General features: G+C 35.8%; 1 protein-coding gene across 2 annotated transcripts; it reads right to left on the reverse strand.

The window, feature by feature from the left end:
- Positions 1–5,524: 5,524 nt before the first annotated feature.
- VCPKMT (valosin containing protein lysine methyltransferase) lies at positions 5,525–23,401 on the reverse strand. Of its 2 annotated transcripts, none has more exons than XM_031952967.1 (6): positions 23,058–23,401; positions 22,604–22,714; positions 22,151–22,223; positions 21,390–21,509; positions 15,909–16,012; positions 5,525–5,606 (listed from the first exon to the last, which is right to left on the reverse strand). In XM_031952967.1, exons 1-6 carry the CDS (start codon positions 23,315–23,317, stop codon positions 5,561–5,563), a joined length of 714 nt encoding a protein of 237 aa, XP_031808827.1. In that variant the 5' UTR covers positions 23,318–23,401; the 3' UTR covers positions 5,525–5,560. The 2 variants fall into 2 exon arrangements, with proteins under 2 accessions (XP_031808827.1, XP_031808828.1); XM_031952968.1 differs by lacking the exon at positions 5,525–5,606 and adding an exon at positions 11,947–13,008.
- Positions 23,402–23,877: the final 476 nt, after the last annotated feature.

Below are 23,877 nucleotides of genomic sequence, written 5' to 3' on the forward strand. Positions count from 1 at the left end.
ACAGAACCCATACCTGGGTAATTTTTTACAACATTATCTCTTGCACTCACTTCTATTTCGATTTTTGCCCTTCCTCCTTTCACCCCCTCCCCTAGATGGCAAGCAGTCCTATACATGTTAAATATGTCACAGTATATCCCAGATACAATATATGTGTGCAGAACCAAACAGTTCTCTTATTGCACAGGAAGAACTGGATTCAGAAGGTAAAAATAACCTGGGAAGAAAAACAAAAATGCAAACAGTTTACATTCATTTCCCAGTGTTCTTTCTTTGGGTGTAGCTCCTCCTGTCCATCATTGATCAATTGAAACTGGATAACTGCTATCTTGAAAGAAACTGATTGCAAGCTCCTTGGAGCCAGGACATTCTTTTGCCTCTTTTTGTATTCCTACCACTTGGCACAGTGCCTAACATTTTAGTAGATGTTTAAAAAAGGCTGCATAGATTGACTTCATAAAAATAGAGAGGTGATGGGCCTTTATAGTATTGGTCTGAGATAACTCTGTGCTCTTCCTCATAAGTAAATATTATAAGTAATGATATATTTCTATGTTTTATCATTTGCCATTTTTGTCAATAAATTAAATGTATGTCACCATTATTAGGAAAAGAAATTTCTCCAGTTTAATGTTTATGGGAGTGGGGTTTGAATTTAATTTTATTCATTAGACAGAAAATTTCCAAATATACTCCTGGATAACCGTGGATCATGAAAGAAAATATGAAAACAAGTGGGGCTGAGGGATGACAAAAAAAATGAATATGGTCAACTCTATTTACTTGCTATTCTTGGCATATATATATACATTGCCTCCCTTGATAGGAGGTAAATTCCTTAAGGTCAAGAAGCATTTCATTCTTGTTTTTGTGTTCCCATGAATAAGCATAGTAGCTGGTACATAGTAATTTTAATTTATGTGTGTTGAATGACTAATGTGGAAATATGTTTAATATGATAATACACATATAGCCTAGATTGCTTGCTATCTTGGAGGAAGGGAAGGAGAAAGGAGAAAAAAAGAGAAACTCAAATCTTATAAAAGTGAATGTTGAAAACTATCTTTGCATGATTTTAGAAAAATAAAATGCTATTAATTAAAATTTTTTTAAATAAAAAGAAAGCTATCTTTACATGATTAAAAATATAGTAAAAAAAATAAAAATAAATGTTTGTTGATTAGTTGACTGGTTTCTATAAAAATAATTCTATAAGATTTCATAAGTGAGAGATACACATTCACACCCATGTATACCAAGTAAAAGAATAAAAAATAATAAAAAACCCAAATATTTACTTCCTCATGATGTTGTAACCTAAATATATAAAGAACATTCATGCATTATTGATCTGAAAATCAATTATCAAGATAAATTATCTTTTTTTTTCCCTCTTTGATGGACTCTTTAAATAAACATTTTAATTATTTCTAACTACATGAGAAGTAAAACTATGCTTAGGGTTCTTGCATCTAGGAAAAGTCATTGGGGTAGTTGGAGGTGGGAAGGAGGGTAATAGTAACACAGAAAACAATCTGGTAGTAGGTGAAATTGCATCTGTGTAGGGGTTGACTCATTTCCTAAGAACAGAAGCCTTCACTCCACTTTTCCACGGGGCTTAAAAGGGAAAATCAGGCCAGGAGAAGAGCACTATAGTAAGAGGTCATAAAAAGAGAGGATGTCATCACAGGAAGGAAATACTATATTGATGCGGGAAAGATTCCAATCTTTGATTCCCAACCCCCCTAGTTAATGTAAATACCCTTTGACTCACAAATCCTGGTCCCTTTGAATTCCAATAGAAGATCCAGACCTGTCCCAGCCCCACCCGGATCTGAGCCAACTTTGGGGCTACACCCCAAAGCCCCTCGAGCTAAGTCTCCGACTTAAAAGGACCACACTGGGAACCCCTCTTTGCAGAGATTCCAAACATGGTCGCCATGTGAGGACCCTCTGTCCACTGGACCCTCTGTCCAGTGCCCTCCTTATCTCTACCTTCACCTATCTCCTACTTCTAAACTCAGTAATAAACCTCTTTTATCAATCTAGCTCTCCGGGCCAATAAATGCTTTTATTGGGAATTCCACGCTGCTACTAGACCTCATATACCGCCGTATCCTTGCGCCGAATCCAAGGGGGTTGCAGGAGAATTCTGTCTGACTCCCTGTACCCCAAACCTGCCACTAGACCTTAACTAAACCCTAATTTCATTTAGGTACCCCAAATGTAGACCTCAACATGTGGTCTACACCTCAACATTTGGTTCCTGACCTCAACAATATGAGGGGAAAAACACCACTCACCCAGATATCACCACCCAAGAAAAAATCTTGTCTAACCCACTGGGACCTTCTATAGAGTAATATGTGGTTAGCACATGACCTGAGATACTTTCATTACCTTTTCTGCCTTGAGGACAAGGCATCCATCTAAGAGCAGAAATCCAAGAGGGAGGTAAGAGAGTGCAGAACTCAGTTTCTTATGTTTTCTCTTCAGCTGTTTACCCACCTTGTTAGCCCTAGTAAGTTAGGCATATGGGAAAATTTAGGAAGCATGTCTATTGAGAGTCTTTTCTCCAAGCTCTAAAGGATATTAACTGGCGACTCAGAAGAATTTGAGACCTAACCCAAGTTTTCCTCATTTCTTCAGCCAGTCACTAATGAATCAGTCACCTATGGCAGCTCATATAAGAAGGCATCACAGAAATGTGAAAGCAGTGCTGAGACATGACCCTACCAAGTGGAAATTCAAGTTCAAACTCTTATCCACTCATAATGAAAGAAAAAGCAAACAAACAATCTAAGGGAAGGTGACTTCTCATTTCCTGTGGGGCTCATCACAGCTCAGCCCAGCCCAGCCCAGCCTAATTCTGCTTAACTCACTCAACCAAGGCAGTTTATATTTTCTATTGAAGAAGGAACTCTGGGGCTAGATATGAATTTCACTTAACACTTCTGGAAATGTGTACATAGTTCATAAGATTTAAGAGGTGGAAGAAACTTTTAAAGGTCATCTAGTCCAACCTCTGTATTTTACAAATAAAAAAACAAGGTCCATAAAGGTGAAATCAAGAATGAGGTCACTTGGATAACAAATAGCAGAGTGAGGATTCAATCATATCCTCTGATTCCAAACCCAGCTTCCCTCACTTTCCCATGCGACTGTATATGATTCTGCTTCTAGAAATAGGAGTTGACCCACCCCCAAAAAAGGAAACAGATTAAGTTGCTCACACTTGGCTTAGCAATTTATTTTCCACTGGAAGTCCTAGTTTTGGCTCAGACTTACATTATAAAAACAGCAAGTAAAGCCTTTTGCTTCCATGCTCCATTTTTCCTATTTGTAAAAGGAGGCTGCTAAGATCAATCAGATGATGGTTTTGAGGGAAAGCCTCCTCCATAGAAACATTGTGCACTACAAACTTTCTCTCTTTCCCACCTGTCTCCCTAACAAGATTTTATACATCTGTATTGGGATTTCTCTACTAGAAACTACTTGTCAGGATCTTGCCACCAAGGAATTCAATCTTTCTATTCATACATAGCAAAGGCTGACTTCCCAATACCAATAATAAACTTCTTTTACCAGTCTAGCTTTTCAATTTTATAAATTCCTTTACGAAGGACCTTTGCACCACCAGAAGGGGTTCCCACGACTCCCTGCCCTGTGCCAAATCCTGTGGAAATCTAGGGAAGCCAAACCTTGTCATTTGGTTCCCTGACCAGGGCCCTGAGAGAATGCTGCTCGAGCCTAGGGCTTCTGATGACTCAAAGTTTGAATGTCCTAGCTGTAGAGTAGACAACAAGTCTAGAGAGAAAGAGAGGCCACAGGAATCCCCATAAAGGAATTCTGCTCGAGCCTGGGGGCTCCTGACAACTCAAAGTTTGAGTGTCTAGCCAGACAATAGGCTTTTTTACCTTGTCCAGATTTCAGTGTTCTATTCAGTCAGGAAATCAATGATGAGGTTAGTGTCAGGTTTGAGGTTCAGGGAGTTAAATGAAGAGGTTTGGGGTTGTGTCCCCAAATGATGAGATTTGGCACAGGGTCGCCTCAATTATCCTAGGATTAGGCACAGAGCAGGGACTTGTGGGAACCCCCTTCTAGTGGCGCAGAGGTCCTTTGTAAAGGAATTTATGAACTCAAAAACTAGACAGGTAAAAGAAGTTTATTATTGGTATTGTCAGCCTTTGCTATGCATGAATAGAAAGATTGAATTCCTTGGTGGTAAGGTCCTGACAGAGAAGTAAAGTTTCTAGCAGAGAAATCCCAACAGAGATATAAAGTCTTGTTAGGGAAATAGGTGAGAAAGAGAAAAAGAGGGGGTAACATTGAAAGAGAATATCATTTCAGCGGGCAGAGGGTTGCTGCTATGCAAAGGGGAGAGAAAGAAGTTCTTTGGCATAGCATGGCATGACACGTTAGGTCTTCTGCAAGAAGCAAGCCCCAAGTTGGCTCTTTTTATAATAAAAGCCTAGGCTAGCAGCTCTTGATGGGAGCTGGGTGCAGTTTGAGCTGGAATCAGAATAGAGAATGGTGGAATTAAAAGAGTGTCTCTAGGTTAATCTTCAATTCAATGGGACTCAACCAGCCCCACCCAGATAACAGAATCAATTACTTTATCTTGATGAGAGAGAGAGAGAGAGAGAGAGAGAGAGAGAGAGAGAGAGAGAGAGAGAGAGAGAGAGAGAGAGAGAGAGAGAGAGAGAGAGAGAGAGAAAGAGAGAGAGAGACAGAGAGAGAGACAGAGAGAAAGTGTGTGGTGTGTGTTTTGGGGCTCCCCTCATCAATATCAGTATCAATTGTCGTGGAATATCAAATCTTCCTGGCAAGTGTACTTTCTGGTTCCAAGGTCATAAGCAAGAATGTATTCCTAAAGGAAATTCACAAAGTCTAGACCAGTCCTCCCCATACTGTGACTCTGACAACTTTCTTTAAAAAAAAAAATTGTTTCATTGAAATTCACAGATATTCCCTGTTAGATAAATGGTGAAAAGCAGACAATTTTCAAAGGAAGAAATAAATGCAATCAATTAACAACCATAATAAAAATTTTTCTAAATCACTAAAACAAACAAACAAACAAACAAAAAAAAAAAACAAGCAAATTAAAGCAACCTACCTAATACCCTGACACAGAGCAAAGTGAACAGGACTAGAACAACTTATTCAATAGTAACATTAAAAAAACCACTTTGAAAAACTTTAGAATTCTGATCAATCTAATGATAAATTGATCCAAATGACTGAAAATATCATTTCCTCCTGGAGAGGTGATGAATCTAAAGTGCAAAAAGACATGCATTTTCCAGCATATGTAGAAATTTGTTTTGTTGAACTAAACAAGCTAATTATATAGGGTTTGGTTTTTCCTCTTTGCTTTAGTTTTGTTCTGTTTTATGCAATGGGGGGAATACAATAGGAGTGACAAAGTGTAAATGTGATGTAAATTTATTTTAAAGATCATTTAGTAAGGAAAAATGTTAAGTGAATAAGAAAAATAAGAAAAAATGAAAAACAGAAATGATGGCTTTCAAATTTTTGTTTATTTTTTATAATTTCATCAGTCATTTTCTGCCACACCTCTCCACTTGAAGTCTCCCTGGTGACTAGAAAAACAAAACAAAACAAAACCCAGTGAATACAAAGATTATGTTTAACACTGTATTCTATACTCGTGATCCCCCATTATCTCTGTAATGATAGAGGTTGTATGTTTCAATATCTTTCTCTGAGGCATTTTTTGGTTAGTTTTTCCCCTTATTATTTAGAGTTTAACTTCCTCTTACTGATGCATTTTTCTTTCCATAATGGGGAGGATCTGGTACATGTACAGACATGATCTGTTTGATAAGCATGTGGAAAATGCCAGGGATCTGTTTCTGGGAGACAAGAGTACTGGAATAAGCATGAACATTTTATATTGGCTTACTACTTGGTGTGATAAGTCTTTTTCCATTGGCTACATAGAGGAAAGTGGTATCTTTTAAATGACCTGTGTGAGAACTGATCAGGGCCTTTGCAGGATTCTTATATGAAGAGGAAGCCAGTAAGAGGCTTGTTTCTTACTGTCTCTGCCAGAATCATAAACCATGAGGATCTAGAAGTCCAGGGACCTAAACTGGTGATACAGTTAGCCTCACCTCAAGGAACATAGATTGATCATTTGGGGTGACCTTTGAGCTAGGCAAAACTGATAGTGTTGCCAGCTTTAGATCTGAAATTGGTAGAACTAAAGCTATGCAGAAACTGAATTAAGTTGGGAGCCAAACCTTTCCTCATACCTCAACCCCACCCTTAAGACAGAGAACCCTGAGTTGAAGATGGAACAGGCTTGCCCTAATAAGGCCAGAGTCAACCATATTACAAATTTTCAGTGTTAATAGTTACTGAACATGTTGTACTACCCCTGTAGTCCTTCCCCAACTTCAGCTTGCACACTCAGATTTTATCTCTAAAGAGTCAACTTTTTTATAAGAATAATAGTTAACATTTATATAACATTTATTATGAGCCAGGCACTGTACTAAATGCTTTACAAATATCTCATTTGATTCTCATAACAACTCAGGAAATAAGTTTACAGACAAGGAAACAGAGGTCAAAAAGGTTCAGGGTCTTGTCCACGATCATACCCCTAAGAAAGAATTTAGGTCCTTCTGACTCCAGGCAATGTGCCATCTCACTCCCCCCAAAATTATAGTTTATCAACCTCAAAAATGTGCCTTCTGTTAATAGAATTCTGGCTAAAATAGTGGTGTCAGGGTCCAGTTGAGCTCAGATACTCTACAAATAACTCAGTAGATATTTTAAATGAACCAGATTTATTTATAATCTCATTCTTTATGCCTAGATCATGAAGCCATTTTGACCTTATCTTGATGTATGGTATTAAGACCATGTTTGGTATTATGGTATTAAGACCAGGTTAAAGATCTGAACAAAAATTTTAAAACATTAAGATATTAAGTTGATAGAAAAGGTCCAACATCAAATTGAAACAAACATCAAAAATACTTAAACCAAGGAAAGGAGAATGCAAAAAAGAAAATTACAAATGTCTAATGAAAAGCAATATAAAAACATTAATATAAAAATTATCAATATTAAAATATGTTGTTTTCTAGAGACAAATTGTCTAATCCCTCTTTCATAAGATAGTCCTTGAAATATTTCAAGATAATTATCTTGGACCACCATAAATCTTCTAAAAGTCTAAAAATTTTCCATCTCTTCCAATCAATTCTCATATTACATAGACTCAAGACCCTTCTCCATTTTGCTTATCCTCCAGCTGGAAACCTTCCAGTTTACTGATACTGTATACATGTACTTCCTTCTTAAACTGAAGTTCCAAAAACTGATCAGGATACTACAGAAGCAATTTGACTTGAACAAAGCATAGAGGGACTATAACTTAATTACAATACCTCTTTAATGCCGCCCAAGATCGCATTAGCTTTTTTTTGACTGTCATATTGTACTGCTGATTCATACTGAAGTTGCAAATCATAAAAACATTCACATCTTTTTCAGAGAAACTGTGTAACTATACCTCTCTGATCTTGTACTGTTAAAGTTGATTTTTTTAAACCCAAAGATAGACATGGCATTGTTTCCCTTATTAAGGTCTTTTTTAGATTCTGACTCTGTACCTTACATCCAATACTTTATTGTCACTTATAGCTTGCAGATCTGAAGAACATATTTATACCTTTATCTAGGGCACTGATAAAAAAGAAAAACAGCAATTAAGGCATAGAACATAAGAGATATATATCTATATATCTATATATCTATATATCTATATCATTGATGAAATGAAGAAATACTGTGGCTTAAGAGAAAATTCTAAACAAGAGTAACTTGTAAAAAGTACAGATAGAACCTCAGAGAAAAACTGGACCAACCACAAGGAGTAAAAAAGTGACTGAAAGAAACAGAACACTAAAAAATGGAATTGGGATTGAAATAAGAATTCTGGAAGGAATACAATAGAATGTTACTTGGAAATCTTATTCAAATAATGAATCCCTTAGAAAAACAGAATGGAGTAATCAAAACTCAATGATTCCATATGGAAAAAAATGAACAACAAAATCCAAAATATGAAACAAGAAAATATAAATTATCTACTATCAATGATAACTCATCTACAAAAATAGTTCAAGAGAGAGAACTTAACAGTTATAAATTCCCTAAATACCATAACCAAACAAAAGACTTAGATATCACATTACAAAAAAACCATAAAAGTAAACCACTTGTGTATCTCCTAGAAACCCCAAACTGAAAACATTCAGAAGTGTCATAGTTAAATTCTAGAGATTTCAAGTTAAAGAAAAATATTAGATCAGACATCAAGGAAACACAGAAAGGGTTACATTAAAAACAAACAAACAAATTATGCTTCAACTTATATAAGAGATAAAGTATTGGAAGATTTTATCTCAGAAGACACGACAATGGCTTACAACCAAGAATAACTTGCCATTAAAACCAGGTATATTCCCATGAGGAAAATGGGCCTTTAATGAAAGTGAACTTTTAAGCAATTCTGATGAAAAGTTCAGTGTGAAGTACAAACTTTGAAGTTAAGGGAAACCTAGGAATGTCAATACATTTGACCAACCAGATGGGACTAAACTTACATTCTACAAAGGAAGAAAAGACAAGGATAAGAGAAGGGACTTAAATAATTTTTTAAATTATACAATATAAAGATACTAGATGTATCTTTTTTATTCTTTAAGAGAGGAAAGAAAATAAGAAAATAACACACTAGGAAAGAAATTAAGAAAAGGCAAGAATTTACTATTTCACATAACTAGGATAATAGAGAAGAGAATGCACAAATGGAGGAAGGGATGAGAAGAAAAAAAAAAAAGAGCACCTCATAATCACTCACTCTTATCTGAACAACACAAAAAGAGAGATTAAAAAAGAAGCAAACAGATGTTGATATAGAGTTATATTAAATAAGCCAAAGAAGCAACTTGAATGGGGAAGGGGAAAGTGAGATTTATAATGAATAAATCTGGAAAAGGAATAGCCACAAGGAAAACAACATTAATTGTGGACAGTAGATCATAAGGAAAGGATTAAAAGAAGAATAAAAAGCAGAAATCAGGGTTGATGAAAAGAGGAAAGGTAGGAGTACAAATGAACCCCTTCAATTACTCATAAACTGCATTAATCATATGCCTTCTATTGCTCTGGCTCCTTTTTAAAGACGAGAGTAAAAAGAGGGGGAAATACATAAGTAACATTTACAGATATGAATGGAATAGGATAGAATTACAGACAAAAAAATTATGTTAGCAAAATGGATTAGAAAAATGGAATCCCATGACATATACAAAAAATATACTTGAAATATATTTATGCAATTAGAATGAGGCACAGAATTTAGTATGTTTCAGGTGAATTTAAATGTTTTTTTAAAAAGCAAAGATGGTAATTATCTCTGACAGGGGAATGGTAAAAACAGACACATTAAAAAAGGTGAGAATGAAATTCTGCATAAGGGAATTATAAAAAACAAACATCAATTTAAAATATGTGCATGCACCAGCACTTAAGAGAGGAAAAATTTAAATTCAAAGAGAAAGAGTAAACTTTTAAGAGTTTACTCAGTGGACTCATTTCAGAATAAATCTAATAAACAAGAAAGAAGCTGAAGACCTGAAGACAATTTTAGGAAAGTTAGTAGTATGATGACTGAATGAATAAAACATTTCTCAGCTGATATTATGTTGGTCATAAAAACCCTGAGAACAAGTGCAGAAATACTAACTCAGAAATATTGGATATTCAACAATTGTTGGCAGAATTGGACAGCAGTTTGTTAAAACTTAGATTTAAGATTAGGTTAGGGTTTCAAACCAGCTAGTGCAATTAAGCCCAGATGGACATATAACAAATATAAAAGGTAGCATCATATGCAAATTAGAAAAGTAGGAAAGGGGTTATCTTTTAAACTATGTATAGATGAAGAATTCTTGAGCAAAGTATAGTGAGGTTCGTAGTAAATAATAGGCATGATTACATATAATTGAAGTTTTTATACAAACACCACCAATGCAGTTACTATAATGCCGGAAAAACTTAGGTAAGATAGAGATTAGAGAGTATTTAATAATTCATTTAAAAGGGAGAGATTTACTGGGACCAAATGGATTCATGGTTTGGTCCCAGGGCTGAATGAGACTATAGGCTCCAAGAATTGAGCAAACAATGCCTATATACACGTGGCTCAGACTCAGGGGGTAGACCGAGGCAGGGATGGAGTCAGGATGCTGAGAGCGGGAACGGGACTCTGACAGGGTGGGGTGAGCCACCCAAGATGGGATGACATAATTGTAATGTTCTCTGTTGGGGTTTTCTTGGGGTCTCTGGAGGTAGCCTTCGTTCCAGTTCAGCAATCACCACAAGTACAGCCAGTGTTAAAGTCCAAATCCTTTATTATCTCTTTCAAAGTCTTGTCTCTTTTCCTGGGGCCCGATTAGCTTTCTTAGAGGCCTATCTCTCTCCTTGGTTCTGAGAGCTTGAGCTCCCACCTGTCTTCTCTGGCTTCTGAATTTCTCAAATCCAAAGGTTTGTGCTTCAGCCTCCAGCCACCCCAAAGATGGATGATGGAATGAATCTGTCTTAGCCACGGAGAGCTTTAAGTGTGCTTGTCCTTTTTGGCCCTGAGTGCTTCTAGCTAATATGCCCCACACTGAGTATACACCAATCATTTTATCACTAGGAAACCATTATTTGTTGTAGGATTAAATCAATGCTAAACTAGATTTAACCATTGTCTCCTGAATTCCACTTAGTATCTTGTTTCAAGTTCTAGCCCATAATATCTCCTTGTAGGATTAAATCAATCATATTGAACCATGCTAAATTAGATAATTATTGTCCCTTTTATTAATTCTACTGACTTAGTACTTTGTAAGAATCCTTTGTTTCAAGTTCAGAGTTTATTTATTATTAACAATAATGAGGGGAGGAACCCCCAAACTTGGGAGAGGCATCTTGATAAGATAGTATCTGATATTCTGATAGCTATCAGATGGGGAGAGGCATTCTGATATTCTAAAACGTAAGATCTTTTATCCTTAACAAATATTCTAAAAAATGGGAGGTGTGGTTTTGCAGGATTGAGCAGAACAATTATAAACTAAGGCATAACAATTAGGGAAACTGAGTCAGAACAATAAAAGAATTGTGGCATAAAAGTGAACTTTTAAGCAATTCTGATGAAAAGTTCAGTGTGAAGTACTACTTTGAAGTTAAGGGAAACCTAGGAATATCAATACATTTGAATTAGAATTATTAATTAGAATTAAAAGAGAATTGCTAACTGGGAAAAAAATCTTTATGGCAAATTTCTCTGATAATGATGGGGGTGTGAAACTGTTTCCTTTAATCTATAAAATTAATCACTCTGAAATTGTGTCCCCTTTTGATCTGCAAAAGAAGAGAGATTGGGGTCTCTCAAACTCCAGAGAGTCTATGAGAGAGAGAGCATATCTTCCTGGCTGAGCTTTTCTAAGGCAAATCATCCCATTGATTTTTTGGGGATACAAACCCTTTTCAGGAAATTCCAGAAGCCTTCAAGGTGATTTCCATTCAATTGGAGGTCTAGGTCTGGGGATTTTGGCATTATTTTCAACTTGAACTCTGAACCTCAAGATTCCCTATTAAGGGCAATTTTAAACTAACTTCTTTGCAGAAATGTCCAAAGTAGCATACTTTGCCACTTTGGCATAAGCTGCCAGGACCTTGCCCACTGTGAAGACATTCTCTTCTCAGTGCCAGCCTCCATTTCCCCAATAGGACTTTGCCACTAGGAATTTAGTTCTAGTGGACCCTATCACAATGACCAATCCAGAAGATTTATGCATCAATCCTGTGGCAGAGGAACTAGAGGCACAGAATGAGACATACATTATTAAAGGGAGTCCAAATCTGTTTTGCTTTAATATATTTGTTACAAAGATTTTAAAAATTAATTTAATTTTGAAGACAGTAGTATAGTGATAAACAACAAAGCAAATAGTCAATGAAATAATGAATGTATTAAATCATTAAGGAAAGTAAATAATGGAAAGGTAGTGATATCAAAAAAAAAAAAAAACCCACTGAAAAGAGCATTAATGAAACATTGAGAAAATACATACAACAGAGGAAAAAATTCAGAAGTGGACAAAGACATGCATGGTAATGATAGAACTACCATACTTTATATTTTAAAATAACTCTAAATGTAATCAAGTTTTGCATTGTCATAAACAATCCTCTTTTTCTGTACTTCTTTATGTAATTCATATTTTTCAAATTTTTATAATATATTTTTCAAATATAATAACAAAAAAATTTTTAAATAAATGTGAACCTGCTTAGTTTGTCTTTGAACCAAGAGATATTTTAAAGTATTAAACCTACCTTAACATCTAATTAAAAAGAGAATACATGTAAAGCAAAGACTGTTGACTTTATTAGGGACAAAATGTAAATCCATGAGCTCCTCTTTTATATTTACCTAGATTGTATACGACTTGAAGTACACATGCAAGCCTCAAAAACTATCCCTTCAAGGAGTAAAATCATTATTATTCAGTTTCTTGAAAGCATGCCAAGTTATTCTTTTAGCGTATAATTTTTTCCAACACATGATTCACTACAAAATGGTCTTTAAAACAGAATTTCATGTTGGGTCAAACAACAATTGTAGTTACATTTTAGTCTCACCCAAGATGCAGGAAATCCACCATCTTTAGAATGCTGGCAGGTCACATTGGTTGATTTTTAGTAGAATTCTTTTATGAATTCAAAATAGCACCCATATTTCTACTTCTACCATTCAAATTCAATATCTCTGATAAGCCATGAAAATGTATGATGAAAATATTTTCATGCTATTCTTATAAGCTTATCTTATAAGTAAGATCTTATTAGATTTTACAAGTTTGTTGCAAACTTGAGCAAAAATGATGAAAGGTTTCAAAGCTGTAATTTCTGTAAGAGAAAGAAACAGTAAAAATTAGATTTCAAGCCTTTAGGTTAAAAAAAAAAAAAAAAAAAAGCTTGAAAAAATACATTACCCAAACCCCCATTTAGTAATGTCATCACCTTTTCTCCATAGTCATTTACCACAGACTTTACTCCTTAAAACATTAAGCTCTTCATTATCAAATCCCTCAACCTATCCCTTCACTTCAGCAATGTAACTAATCATGATCCCTCACTCCCATTATGCTAGCCAATGTTTTTTATTCTATGCTTACAAAAGTAAATTGTATCTTCAATTCTGGGTCGTTGGCATAAATTGAGACAAGCCATTGACCCTTTATTATCAAATACTATGTTAAAATCTCAACATAAATCAGAGAAGAAAAAAAAAAAGATTAAGCTAATGGCAAAATTAATACAGACCAACATTCCATCATGTTGTTCAGTTGTGTCTCTTTGTGACTCAATGAACCATAACCAAAAATGCTGTCCAAGGAGTTTTCTTGGCAAAGATACTGCCATGATTTGCCATTTCCTTCTCCAATGGAGTAAGGTAAATAAGTTAACTAACTTGCTCAGGGTCACACAGCTAATCAGTGTTTGGCTATATTTGAATTCAGATCTTCCTGACTCTTCCAGTTTCCAGTACTCTATTCAAAAAGTCACCTAGCTGCTTCCAAATAGGAAGCCTGTTTTTATTTGATGCTTTAAAACTCATGCAGACCACTTGCGGATAATATAATGAGATAATCTGAATATTTTATATTTGATTTTGTAATGCATTTTTGGACAGAAGAGTTACTACCTTCTAAATGAAGTTTCACTTAGCCTATTTAAATTTACTATCTAAGTGCAGTGACTATAGTAATTTATCTGTTGGATTGTCCACACACCAACTGAAGGAGCAGACATACAATGACAGAAGGAAATTGATTCAGTACTAAACTTTACAGAGTAACTCATGAATAGAAGGCAAGAGTTGATTGTATTTAAAAACAAACCAAAAAAAAGGTTCAATCTTCACTTCAAAGCAGACATACAATGACAGAAGGAAACTGATTTAGTATTAAACTTTACAGAGTAACTCATGGATAGACCTTGTATTTAAAAACACATTAAAAAAAAAAAGGTTCAATCTTCACTTCAAACCTCTTGATTAGGGATTACCAATATGAATGTCACTGTTGAGGATTTGGAGTACCTAAATGAAATTAGGGTTTATTTGAGGTCTAGTGGCAGGTTTAGGGTACAGGGAGTCAAGCAAAACTCCCCTGTAACCTCCTTGGATTCTGTGCAAGGATATAGCAGTAAATGAGGTCTAGTAGAGACCTCTACTAGTAGAGACTAGTAGAGACTCTAGTGAGTTTCCAATAAAGGCATTTATTGGCCGGACAGCTAGATTGATAAAAGAGGTTTATTATGGGGTTTGGAAGTAAGGAGATAGGTGAAGGTAAGATAAGGAGGGCACCAGACAGAGGGTCCAGCAGACAGAGGGTGCTCACATGGCTAGCATGTTTGGGATCTCTGCAAAGAGGGGGTCCCAGCGTCTCCCTTTTATAATGGCAGATTTAGCTTGAGGTGCTTTTGGGTGTACCCCCAAAGTTGGCTCAGATCCGGGTGGGGCTGGGACAGGTGTAGATCTTGTATTGGAATTCAAAGGGACCAGGATGTGTGAGTTAAAGGGTAACTAAATTCAATAGGAGGGGGTAGAAATCTAGAAAGGAATCTTTCCCACATCATCACTAAGACTTAATGAAGAAGCTTGAGGGCACAACAAAGAAAAAGGTCCTTTTGATAAGTAAGCTCCCTTTGGTACTATAAACTATTTAATCTCAAATTCATCATTTAATATAGAAAAGAAAAATGGGTTGTTAATCATCAAAACTTCCTCAAGTTTTCAGGTGGAAAAAGTTATAGAGAAAGGCTGGTATTTTATATTTGGTTTTGCCAGAAAACTAATTTTTTCCAAGACTATTGTTTATGAGACAATATTACAAATTACAAAGCTACAATTTTACAAAGTCAAGTTTTCAATACTGTTTACAAAAACCAAAATTTAACTGACATCATCTAGACGTTTTGTAAACATTATTAGTATAGTTCAGAAGAATGTACTAGGTGGGAAGTACCATCAAGATCAAGAATTACAAGACAGAAATAGGAAGAGATTTTCTTTTCTGATTCCGAAAATAGTGTTATACCACAATTCTCTTTTATTGTCCTAAGTTTCCCTAATTATCCTGACCCAGTTTCTCTAAGTGTTCTGCCTCAGTTTATAATTGGTCTGCTCAACTCTGCTTAACCACTCCTCCCTCCTAATCATGATGATCCAGATAAGGAGAAAGACCTTTTATCTTAGGCATCATCAGAATGTTGGGTGCCTCTCCCCATTCTGTAATCCCAATTATCAGATATGCCTCCCTCAACCTGTCAGAACTGGATTGTCAGAGTGCTATTCCCGCTCTCAACACCTTGACTCTGCCCCTACCTCACTCCACCTCCTGAGTCTGAACCACGTGTATATACGTCATTGAGAACTCACACAGTTTGCCTATAGTCTCATTCAAACCCTGGGACCAAACCACGGATCCATTTGGTCCCAGTAAATCTCTCCCTTTTAAATAAATACTCTTTAATCTCTACCTTGCCTCAGTTTCTCCAGCATTACAGTAATTAACAGGCAACCTCCCATTTATCATGCTTCTTTCCTTACAGCATTTTATGGGTTACGAAAGAAAATGATTATGTCAACTGCTTTGACATTAAAATTAAAACATGTTAAACATGATACAACTTCACTTATGCATAGGTCAGACACATGGCAAAAAACATATTCCCCTTAAGACAAAAAATACTCTATAAAAAGTGAGCTTGGAAAATAATTAAGAACCACTCTTTCAGCTTACCATTTTTTCTTTCTGATGTATAAAATATGAATATCTTCACTCCGATATTCTTCATCATGCTTTTCCAAAGGAATCTTTTCCAAGTCAAAATCCAACTGGAGGAGCTATTATAGAAATATAAAATATATAGAAAGATAAACATTTATATAGTTCAAAAACAGCAACTTCAAAAAAGCCAATTAACTTTCATCTCTTTATATTACAGAAAAACATTAAGGTAAACAATGTTACCATATATCCTAATTTAAGATAGTCTAAAGTACAAGTTCTTTCATAAAGAAAGTCTGATCACAAATACATGGATTCCTCAAGAATTCTTAGTTATATTGTGCTTAATTCTCATCTACTATAAGATTGAAGGAGGGGGGAAGATGCACTCCTTTAGTTTATGTAGGACAACAGTCTCCTTAATCAAACCCTAAGCAAATATGGAACAACTAGAGGAAACAGTCATGAGGGAGCAGTATTTATGCTGCATGATGAAGCTTTACTTATCATTATTATAATACATGATCAATGTTTGCAAAAAGACCACCATAAAAATATTTGTACTTTACCAACATCAATTTTTGAAAACAAAATTTTATTCTTTGAAGAAGCTGTTAAGACTTTCCAAATTGAATTAACAGCACATTTACACTTGGTGAATTCAATGCAAAGGTAGAAAAAGATAATGAGGCAAAAAAATTAGGAAAGAATGGTTCAGGAAAAAAGAAACAAAAGAGACAAACTGCTTCTAAATTACAGTCTCAAGGCTCAATGAGATGATTCAAGGCAATTCCAATAGACTTGTGATGGACAGTGCCATTCACATCTAGAGAAAGAACTATGGAGACTGAATATAGATGAAAGCATAGTATTTTCACCTTTTTTGTTGTGATGGTTTTGTTTCCTTTTTTTCTCTTGTCTCTTGTGTTTTTCTCCCTTTTAATCTGATTTTTTTCTTTTTTGCACAGCAGGATGAATGGGAAAACACGTTTAGAAGAACTGCTTATGTTTAAATTATAAAAAAAAATTTGCACACATTTAACCTATATCGGATTGACAGGTAACGTGGGGGGATGAAACTGTGTTCCCTTTTGATCAGTAAAATTAACACTCTGAAATTCTGTCCCCTTTGATTCCTGGCCTCTCAGACTAGAGTCTGAGAGAGAGCATTATCTTCCCAGGCAAGTTAAACATCATTATTTAATTGGAAATCTTGGTCAAAAGTACTCCATTGATCTTTTGGGGATGTCACTTCTTCAGGAAATTCCAGATACTCGGAAAAAAAAAATCTTGGACTGATAATTAGGTCAAACTGTCCCGTTCCCCGCCCCCCCCAACTCCTCAAGATCTGCTCATAAAGTAGGTTTCTGTTCACTCAGTTCTTTGCAGAGACCCAAAAAGCAAGACCATGCCTTGTCAAGGAATCTCTCTCCTTGGAATGTATGTGAAGACATTATCTTCTCACTGAAAAACCTTTTGTTATTTCTCTGCCAGTGAGAAAGTCAGTCTCCTAGCAAAGCTGATCTCTGCAGTGCCAATAAGCTTCCTTTTTTGCCAGTCTAATATTTTGGGCTCGTGAATTCTTTCACTAAGGACCCGGGCCCACCAAAAGGGGATTCCCACAACTCTCTGACTGCCACTAGAACCCCTTCAAGATTGCTTGCTGGGGGAGAGAGAAAAATCTGGAACAAAAGATTTTGCAAAGGTGAATATTCAAAACTATCTACATGTATTTGAAAAATAAAGTACTACTAAAAGAAAAAATTAGTTTCATGACTCTATAGTACCAAGATTTTCTTTGAAAAAAATAATTAACAGGATTTGAACATGGTATGAACCAAATAACATCATAAAGAATGATCAAATAAGGTAACACAAGGAAAACACTTTGCAAACTTTAAAGCAGTAACTAAATGCTACTATGATTATTAAATGAGATACTATTTTAACAGAGAGGCTAGATTTCTTATTGATGCAAGAATTATTCCTGAATCAGCGGTTTGTATACAATCAGATTATCAACTTGTCAAAATTAAAATCAGAATTATTAAACTAAAAAAGGAATGAGAAAAAGATACATACAGTTAAAATATGTTAACCCTGCATTATTTGTTACTGAAAATCAAAAATGGGAAATGGACAAAAGAAATGACATCAACACCTATTATAATAATTAATTCAGAAATTAAATGCCAAAACAAGGAGACCAAAAGAATCCAAAACCCTAGTCAGCAAATATTTAACTTACTTGCTAAATACAGGGATGGTTACCCATGTTAAAATAAAACTCATTTGTTAAAGCTTATGAAAAAAGGATAACAAACAATTAAGAGCAGTACCATTTAGTAAGATAGAGGGTAAAACCAATTTAAAGAAAGCTTGGTAAGAAATCCAATTAAGCAAAGTCATCACAAAGGCATTAAAGGATGAAAATAGGAATATTCTTTTTTTTTTTTTTTTTTAATTTAATAGCCTTTTATTTACAGGTTACATGTATGGGTAACTTTACAGCACTGACAATTGCCAAACCTCTTGTTCCAAGAAAATAGGAATATTCTTAAGAAAAATGTAAGATTTGAAAAATCCACTTTAGTAGACTGTTTTCTACAACAACAGTAATAGAACAGCATATTTGCATCTTAAAGAATCATTCCCTGAGATACACTAATGGTGACAGAAATGGTACTTAAAAGAGTCAGAAAAAACAATCCGAGATAGAGATTGGATTTGTGGCAGAAATGACATCACTAGGGATTCTGGGAGACTGATAAACAATGTATGTGAAGAAGAAAATAGGAAGGCATGAGAAAAAATTTTGGCCTTTATTAATACTGAAAAAAGTGATATACCAATAATATATCACTAATTCCAACCTACATGCCTGCTCTTCACTCTATAAAAAATCTTTATGAGTCCTCTGTACACAAATAAGGGGCTGGAATTTGCCTTGACTGCTTCCAGATGATCATGTTTACTAGCTCTGTATCTGAGTTTGATATAAATGCTTCAAATGATTCCAACAAGTCACTCAAGTCTTAGGAACACAAAAATTTAGGGAATAATCAAACAATCCTCTCATTGATATTGAGCAGAAAGAGCCATAGACTTCCTAGGCACCTTTAAAAAGGAATAACCAGGGGCAGCTAGGTGGCATAGTGGATAGAGCATCAGCCTTGAAGTCAGGAGGACCCGAGTTCAAATATGGGCTCAAACACTTAATATTTCCTAGCTGTGTGACCCTGGGTAAGTCACTTAACCCCAAATGCCTCAGCCAAAAAAAAAAGGAATAACCAATCTTCAGTTGCTCTTCTCTCCCAAGCTGCAGACAGCATCAGGAATATCCAAGTTTATCTATGGTAATCTAGGGAAAGACCATCACCTTTGCCCTGCCCTCAGCAACATACCAATCATTTCACATGGCAACTAAAGTAGGAAGAATTCTAATAGTCAACCATGAGAAAGATGCCTCTTCTGTTTTGTTTCTTTAACTTGTTCTGAGTGACTGAACAGTGATCATGTGACATACAGGTTTCAGCCTTAAAACTGATCCTGTGTTAGAGATCTTGGTTTCACAACCTGGATTTCACTACTTGGAAGTGAGTGGAAGTAAAAGGAATATATGATTTAGAAAAGATAGCCACTAAATAGGATATATACCCAAGATTAAATGTAAAATGCCTATTAGTAAGCAATCCCATAAATAGCTTCATGTTCTGATATTTAAGTGTCAACTTTCCTAGGGAGTACAACAATTAATACTGACTCAAGTTTAAATTATTCTGTCAATGTTTGCTTGTGAACCATTGCCTCTGAAAAACTAAAGATGAGAACCACTCAAAGATCAATGCAGTTGTACATGGAGAGTGCCAGTAGGTGGTATACATAATATTTCCTAAGAATTATAATACAGAAAGAAAAGATGGACTGGTCGTGTGACTAGAATGAAGTACTTCCCTGATAGCCTAGTGGTCTGGATCTTTGGCAATGTTGTGTGGCCCCCATAGTGAACTTCTGGGAGAACAGAATGGATACATATAGCCTGTTATTTGCCTTACAAGAGAGAACTTCTGAAATGTTGAGATCACAGATCCATTTGTGTATTTGGGTAATGGAACTTTGAAGTTGAAATCCCTCAAACTTGGGAACCACAGAGCATTTCTTAAGCTGTAAGAGAATTGGTGTAAGAGAGTTTCCATGAATATGTGCCCAGGAAGAGAGCTAAAAAACATACCAAAACAAACCAAAACTCATTCCAAAACTGCTCTGTGGCATGGAGGTAACCTTGAGCTCTTGAATACTATGCAAAATGGATATGAGCTCTGGCAGATCCTACAGAGTTGTAAAGGCTTGTAACAGTCTATAAATCTTTTTTTCAAGACCCAGCGTAGAGGATTGGGCCCAATTTTTCTTTCTTTTTTGCCAGAGCAACTCATTAAACTTTCTATCAGTGTGTTGAGAAGGTTATGATTTGTTTGCAGAAGCACACATGAACTCATATATCAATTAATTATTTTTGATCTATAGGAGTGCTTGCTCAGCCTATATACATATAGACCCTATTATACAATTTTAATGCTACTTTTAGAGCAATTTAAAAAATTTGCTTAAACAGCTGCAGAAACGTCTTCCAGATATGAAGTATAAAGCTCCCTTCAAACCCACATGTTTTGAAAAGAGAATCCACAAAACTCTCTTTTAAAAACCCAGCAGACATGTCACATATGCCCTCCAGAGGATAAAAGGAGAAACATACTACGTGTCTTACACAATTTTATAATATTTCTTGTTCAGGTGAAATGAACTGTTTCTTAAATGACACAAAATATGAATTGAATTAACTATTTAAATAGATTTTTCTCTCTCCTTTCATTTTTCAGCAATGATCCAAATGATTTTCTACCAATAATTTTTTTTTTTCTGGAGGTATTAAGTTCATTTTAAGGATATCATTATATTTATTACTACTAAAACTAATTTGTATTGGACAAACTTCAATAATCAATTTTTTTTTACAAATGGAATCCATCAAGAATTTATTTTTTCAAAAGAAAAAAAAAGCAGCCCCATTTTTCAAAGAATCCAAGATAAACATATAAAGACATTTAAAATAATAATAATAAACAATAATAAAATTTATATAACACTTTAATATCAACAAGGTGTCTTACATAAATTACATTATTTCAACCACTCAAGAATATGTGCTTTTACTATTCCTATTTTATAGAGAAGAAAATTAAAAGCTTAGGTTAAACCCAGGATGAGATGACTACTAAGAGTCCAAAGCAGAATTTGAATGAGGTCTTCTTAATTCTAAGAATAAAGTTCTAATCAGTAAGCCTACTTGCCACAAAGACCATTTACAAATAGAGAATAGAGATCTAATTGTTCACTCCTTTGGAAAACAGCAATTGTACTTTTTCCAGAGAATTTTAAGCTCTGAAAATAAATTATAAAACAGTCAATAGTCATCAACTATAATGAAGTACTTACCTCAAAATACTTTCTCTCTATTTCTGGATTTTTCCCCATAGTTCGTTGTTCATAACAACATATGATGCAGGTCTTAGGTCCACTGAGATCCTTTAAAGTTTTTAGTAAGGGTTCCAAAGACTGTTTAAAAGATAACAATCAGTTACTATTGGAAATAATTACAACTGAAATGGGTCTTGTTTATGTTTCCTAAATTACCTAGTATATTTTGTAAAGATTGCTCAAATCTTATTAAAGTTCAAAACTTCACTAATCAATGAATTGGCCTCAGTTTCTCTATCAGTGAAAAATAAAATGGATATTCTAAATGACTTTAGTTAATGGGTCAAAATGGAAAGAAATGAAAGGCTAAAGAAAGTTGTTCTTTACATTAAAAAAAAAAAGCAAATGATTAAAGTAAACAAAACTTAAAACTTAGACTGCTCATGTTTTTCTTGACTTTTATCCTTAAAAAAACATTTCTTTAATCTAATCACAAGTTAACTCTATGCTTAGTGGATATGTGGAAGATAAGCATCTCAGAAAACCTTATGCTACCATTTAAAGAAAAAAACTGCATTACTCTAGTAAGATTCTAGGCTCAAAAAAAAAATCCTAATGTCATTTCTCTACAAACATTTACAAAGCTCCTCAAATGCCATTTAAAAATTCTGAATAATTCATTCTGAGTAACTAAAAAATTCACAAATCTCAATGGTTCCAAACAGCTCCATAACTTATTTAACTTTGCTTAACTCAAATCTGTATTTTTATTATTTTACCTCTTCATAGTATATACAGTCAGCCATCAATATGTAATCAGGTGGAGAGAAACAGTCTTTTCTTTCTTCACCCCTTAAAAAGAGACATACATACTTATTGTGTATCTAAGTTATATTTTAATATATTTAACATCTACTGGTCATCCTGCCATTTAGGGGAGGGGGTGGGGGGGGGTAAGAGGTGAAAAATTGGAACAAGAGGCTTGGCAATTGTTAATGCTGTAAAGTTACCCATGTATATATCCTGTAAATAAAAGGCTATTAAATAAAAAAAATTTAAAAAAAAAAAAGAGAGACATACATTTATCAAGATTTATTTCTCTACTTTTAAAAAGTTCTCGGGTTAGAAGACTAGATAATTTCCTGCGAGAGTATTTTTTTTTTTAGCACAGACACACTTTCAATAAAACTACATTTGCACAATTCTTAAACTCAAGTTAAGAGTATACAAACCATTTCAGTACCTTGGCTTGCACAGAACCAGTGATGAGATGCTCATTCATTTTAATATTCAATTTAAGCAAGTCCTGTAGCTCCTCCAGATCTGTGACTGTAACATCTGCCCTACAAAGAAAGCGGAAACACGCGCGGCGTGAGTATAAATAAATAACTATCCGGAGAAGGCGGCCGGTCTAGTCAGCCCTCCCCCACAACCTCACAGGGAGGGGGGAGGGGGAGGGAAGCGGGCGGCTCAAAGCCTGCCTGCCCGGCGTGCGCGGGCATGTTCCGCGTAGGGGGCGGAGCGCCCGCCGACATGCTGGGCTTGCACGCGTCGGGGCCCGGACGCCCCAGCTGGTCCGGCTAGGCCACGCGTGTGAGCGCGCGGACGCAGGTCTCCCGGGCCCCTCCCCCGCCCACTTCTCTCCGATCCCCGGCCTGGCACTCTCAGCGGGAGCCTCGCTTGTACCCGAGGCTGGCTGCCATGAGCCCCACGGCGCCGGTGCCAGCTCCCAGTTCCAGCACGGATCTCTGGCGCAGCGCGTGAGTCCCAGCAATGGCGCCCGAGAAATGCTGAGTCTCCAGGTACTTGGCCAGGACGATGGCAGCGTCCCACACCACACAGCCTACGCCGCCTAAGCCGTACTGCTGGAGCCGCAGCACCGTCCCGTCCCGCTTTTCCAGCGGGCGCACGAAGCTATAAAGCGCCTCCTTCGCTGCCGCAGCCATAACTCTCCTGGAGGCCGATTGAAGCCTGGTCTACGGGACCGCCGAAATTTCCACCCGCCGGCGCGCCGGCGCATGCGCATCGTGTGCATGTTATCCACTCCGGGCAGGGATGGATTTGTTACCAGAGCAACCAAGCCTAGGTTTCAGAGATGGTCCTTTATCCTCAGCTGGGGAGGTCTTTGAATTTGAATGAAAAAAAAAAGTCGTTTTGTTTTCCCACTTTAGAATGTAAGCTCCTTGAGGACAGAACCTGTCATTCTTTTTTGCCTAATTTTTTTTTCAGCGTTTTACATGATCCTTAGCACGTAGTAAGAAGAATAATAGTTAGCATTCATATAGCTTTTCCTGTATGCTAGGTCCTTTTTGCAAATATTCTTATTTGATCCTTACAACAACCTTGGGTGGTACATGCTGCTATTGTCATCTCCATTTTACAAATGAGGAAATTGAGACAGGCAGCGGTTAAGTTTTTTTTTTTTTTTTTTTGAGGTCAAATTTTTTAAGGTTTTTATTTACAAAACATATGCATGGATAATTTTTTCAACATTGACCCTTGCAAA

Source organism: Sarcophilus harrisii, chromosome 2 (genome assembly GCF_902635505.1).
Source record: "Sarcophilus harrisii chromosome 2, mSarHar1.11, whole genome shotgun sequence".
NCBI classification, from domain to species: Eukaryota; Metazoa; Chordata; class Mammalia; order Dasyuromorphia; family Dasyuridae; genus Sarcophilus; species Sarcophilus harrisii.

Excerpts from the sequence above, each read along its gene's own strand:
- VCPKMT (XM_031952967.1), bottom strand. The coding sequence starts at position 23,317 with ATGGCTGCGGCAGCGAAGGAGGCGCTTTATAGCTTCGTGCGCCCGCTG. Across the intron at positions 22,224-22,603 it reads CAAGCCAAGGTACTGAAATG|GGGTGAAGAAAGAAAAGACT; the intron begins GTTTGTATACTC and ends TCTCTTTTTAAG. Across the intron at positions 21,510-22,150 it reads ACTGTATATACTATGAAGAG|TCTTTGGAACCCTTACTAAA; the intron begins GTAAAATAATAA and ends TCTTTTAAACAG.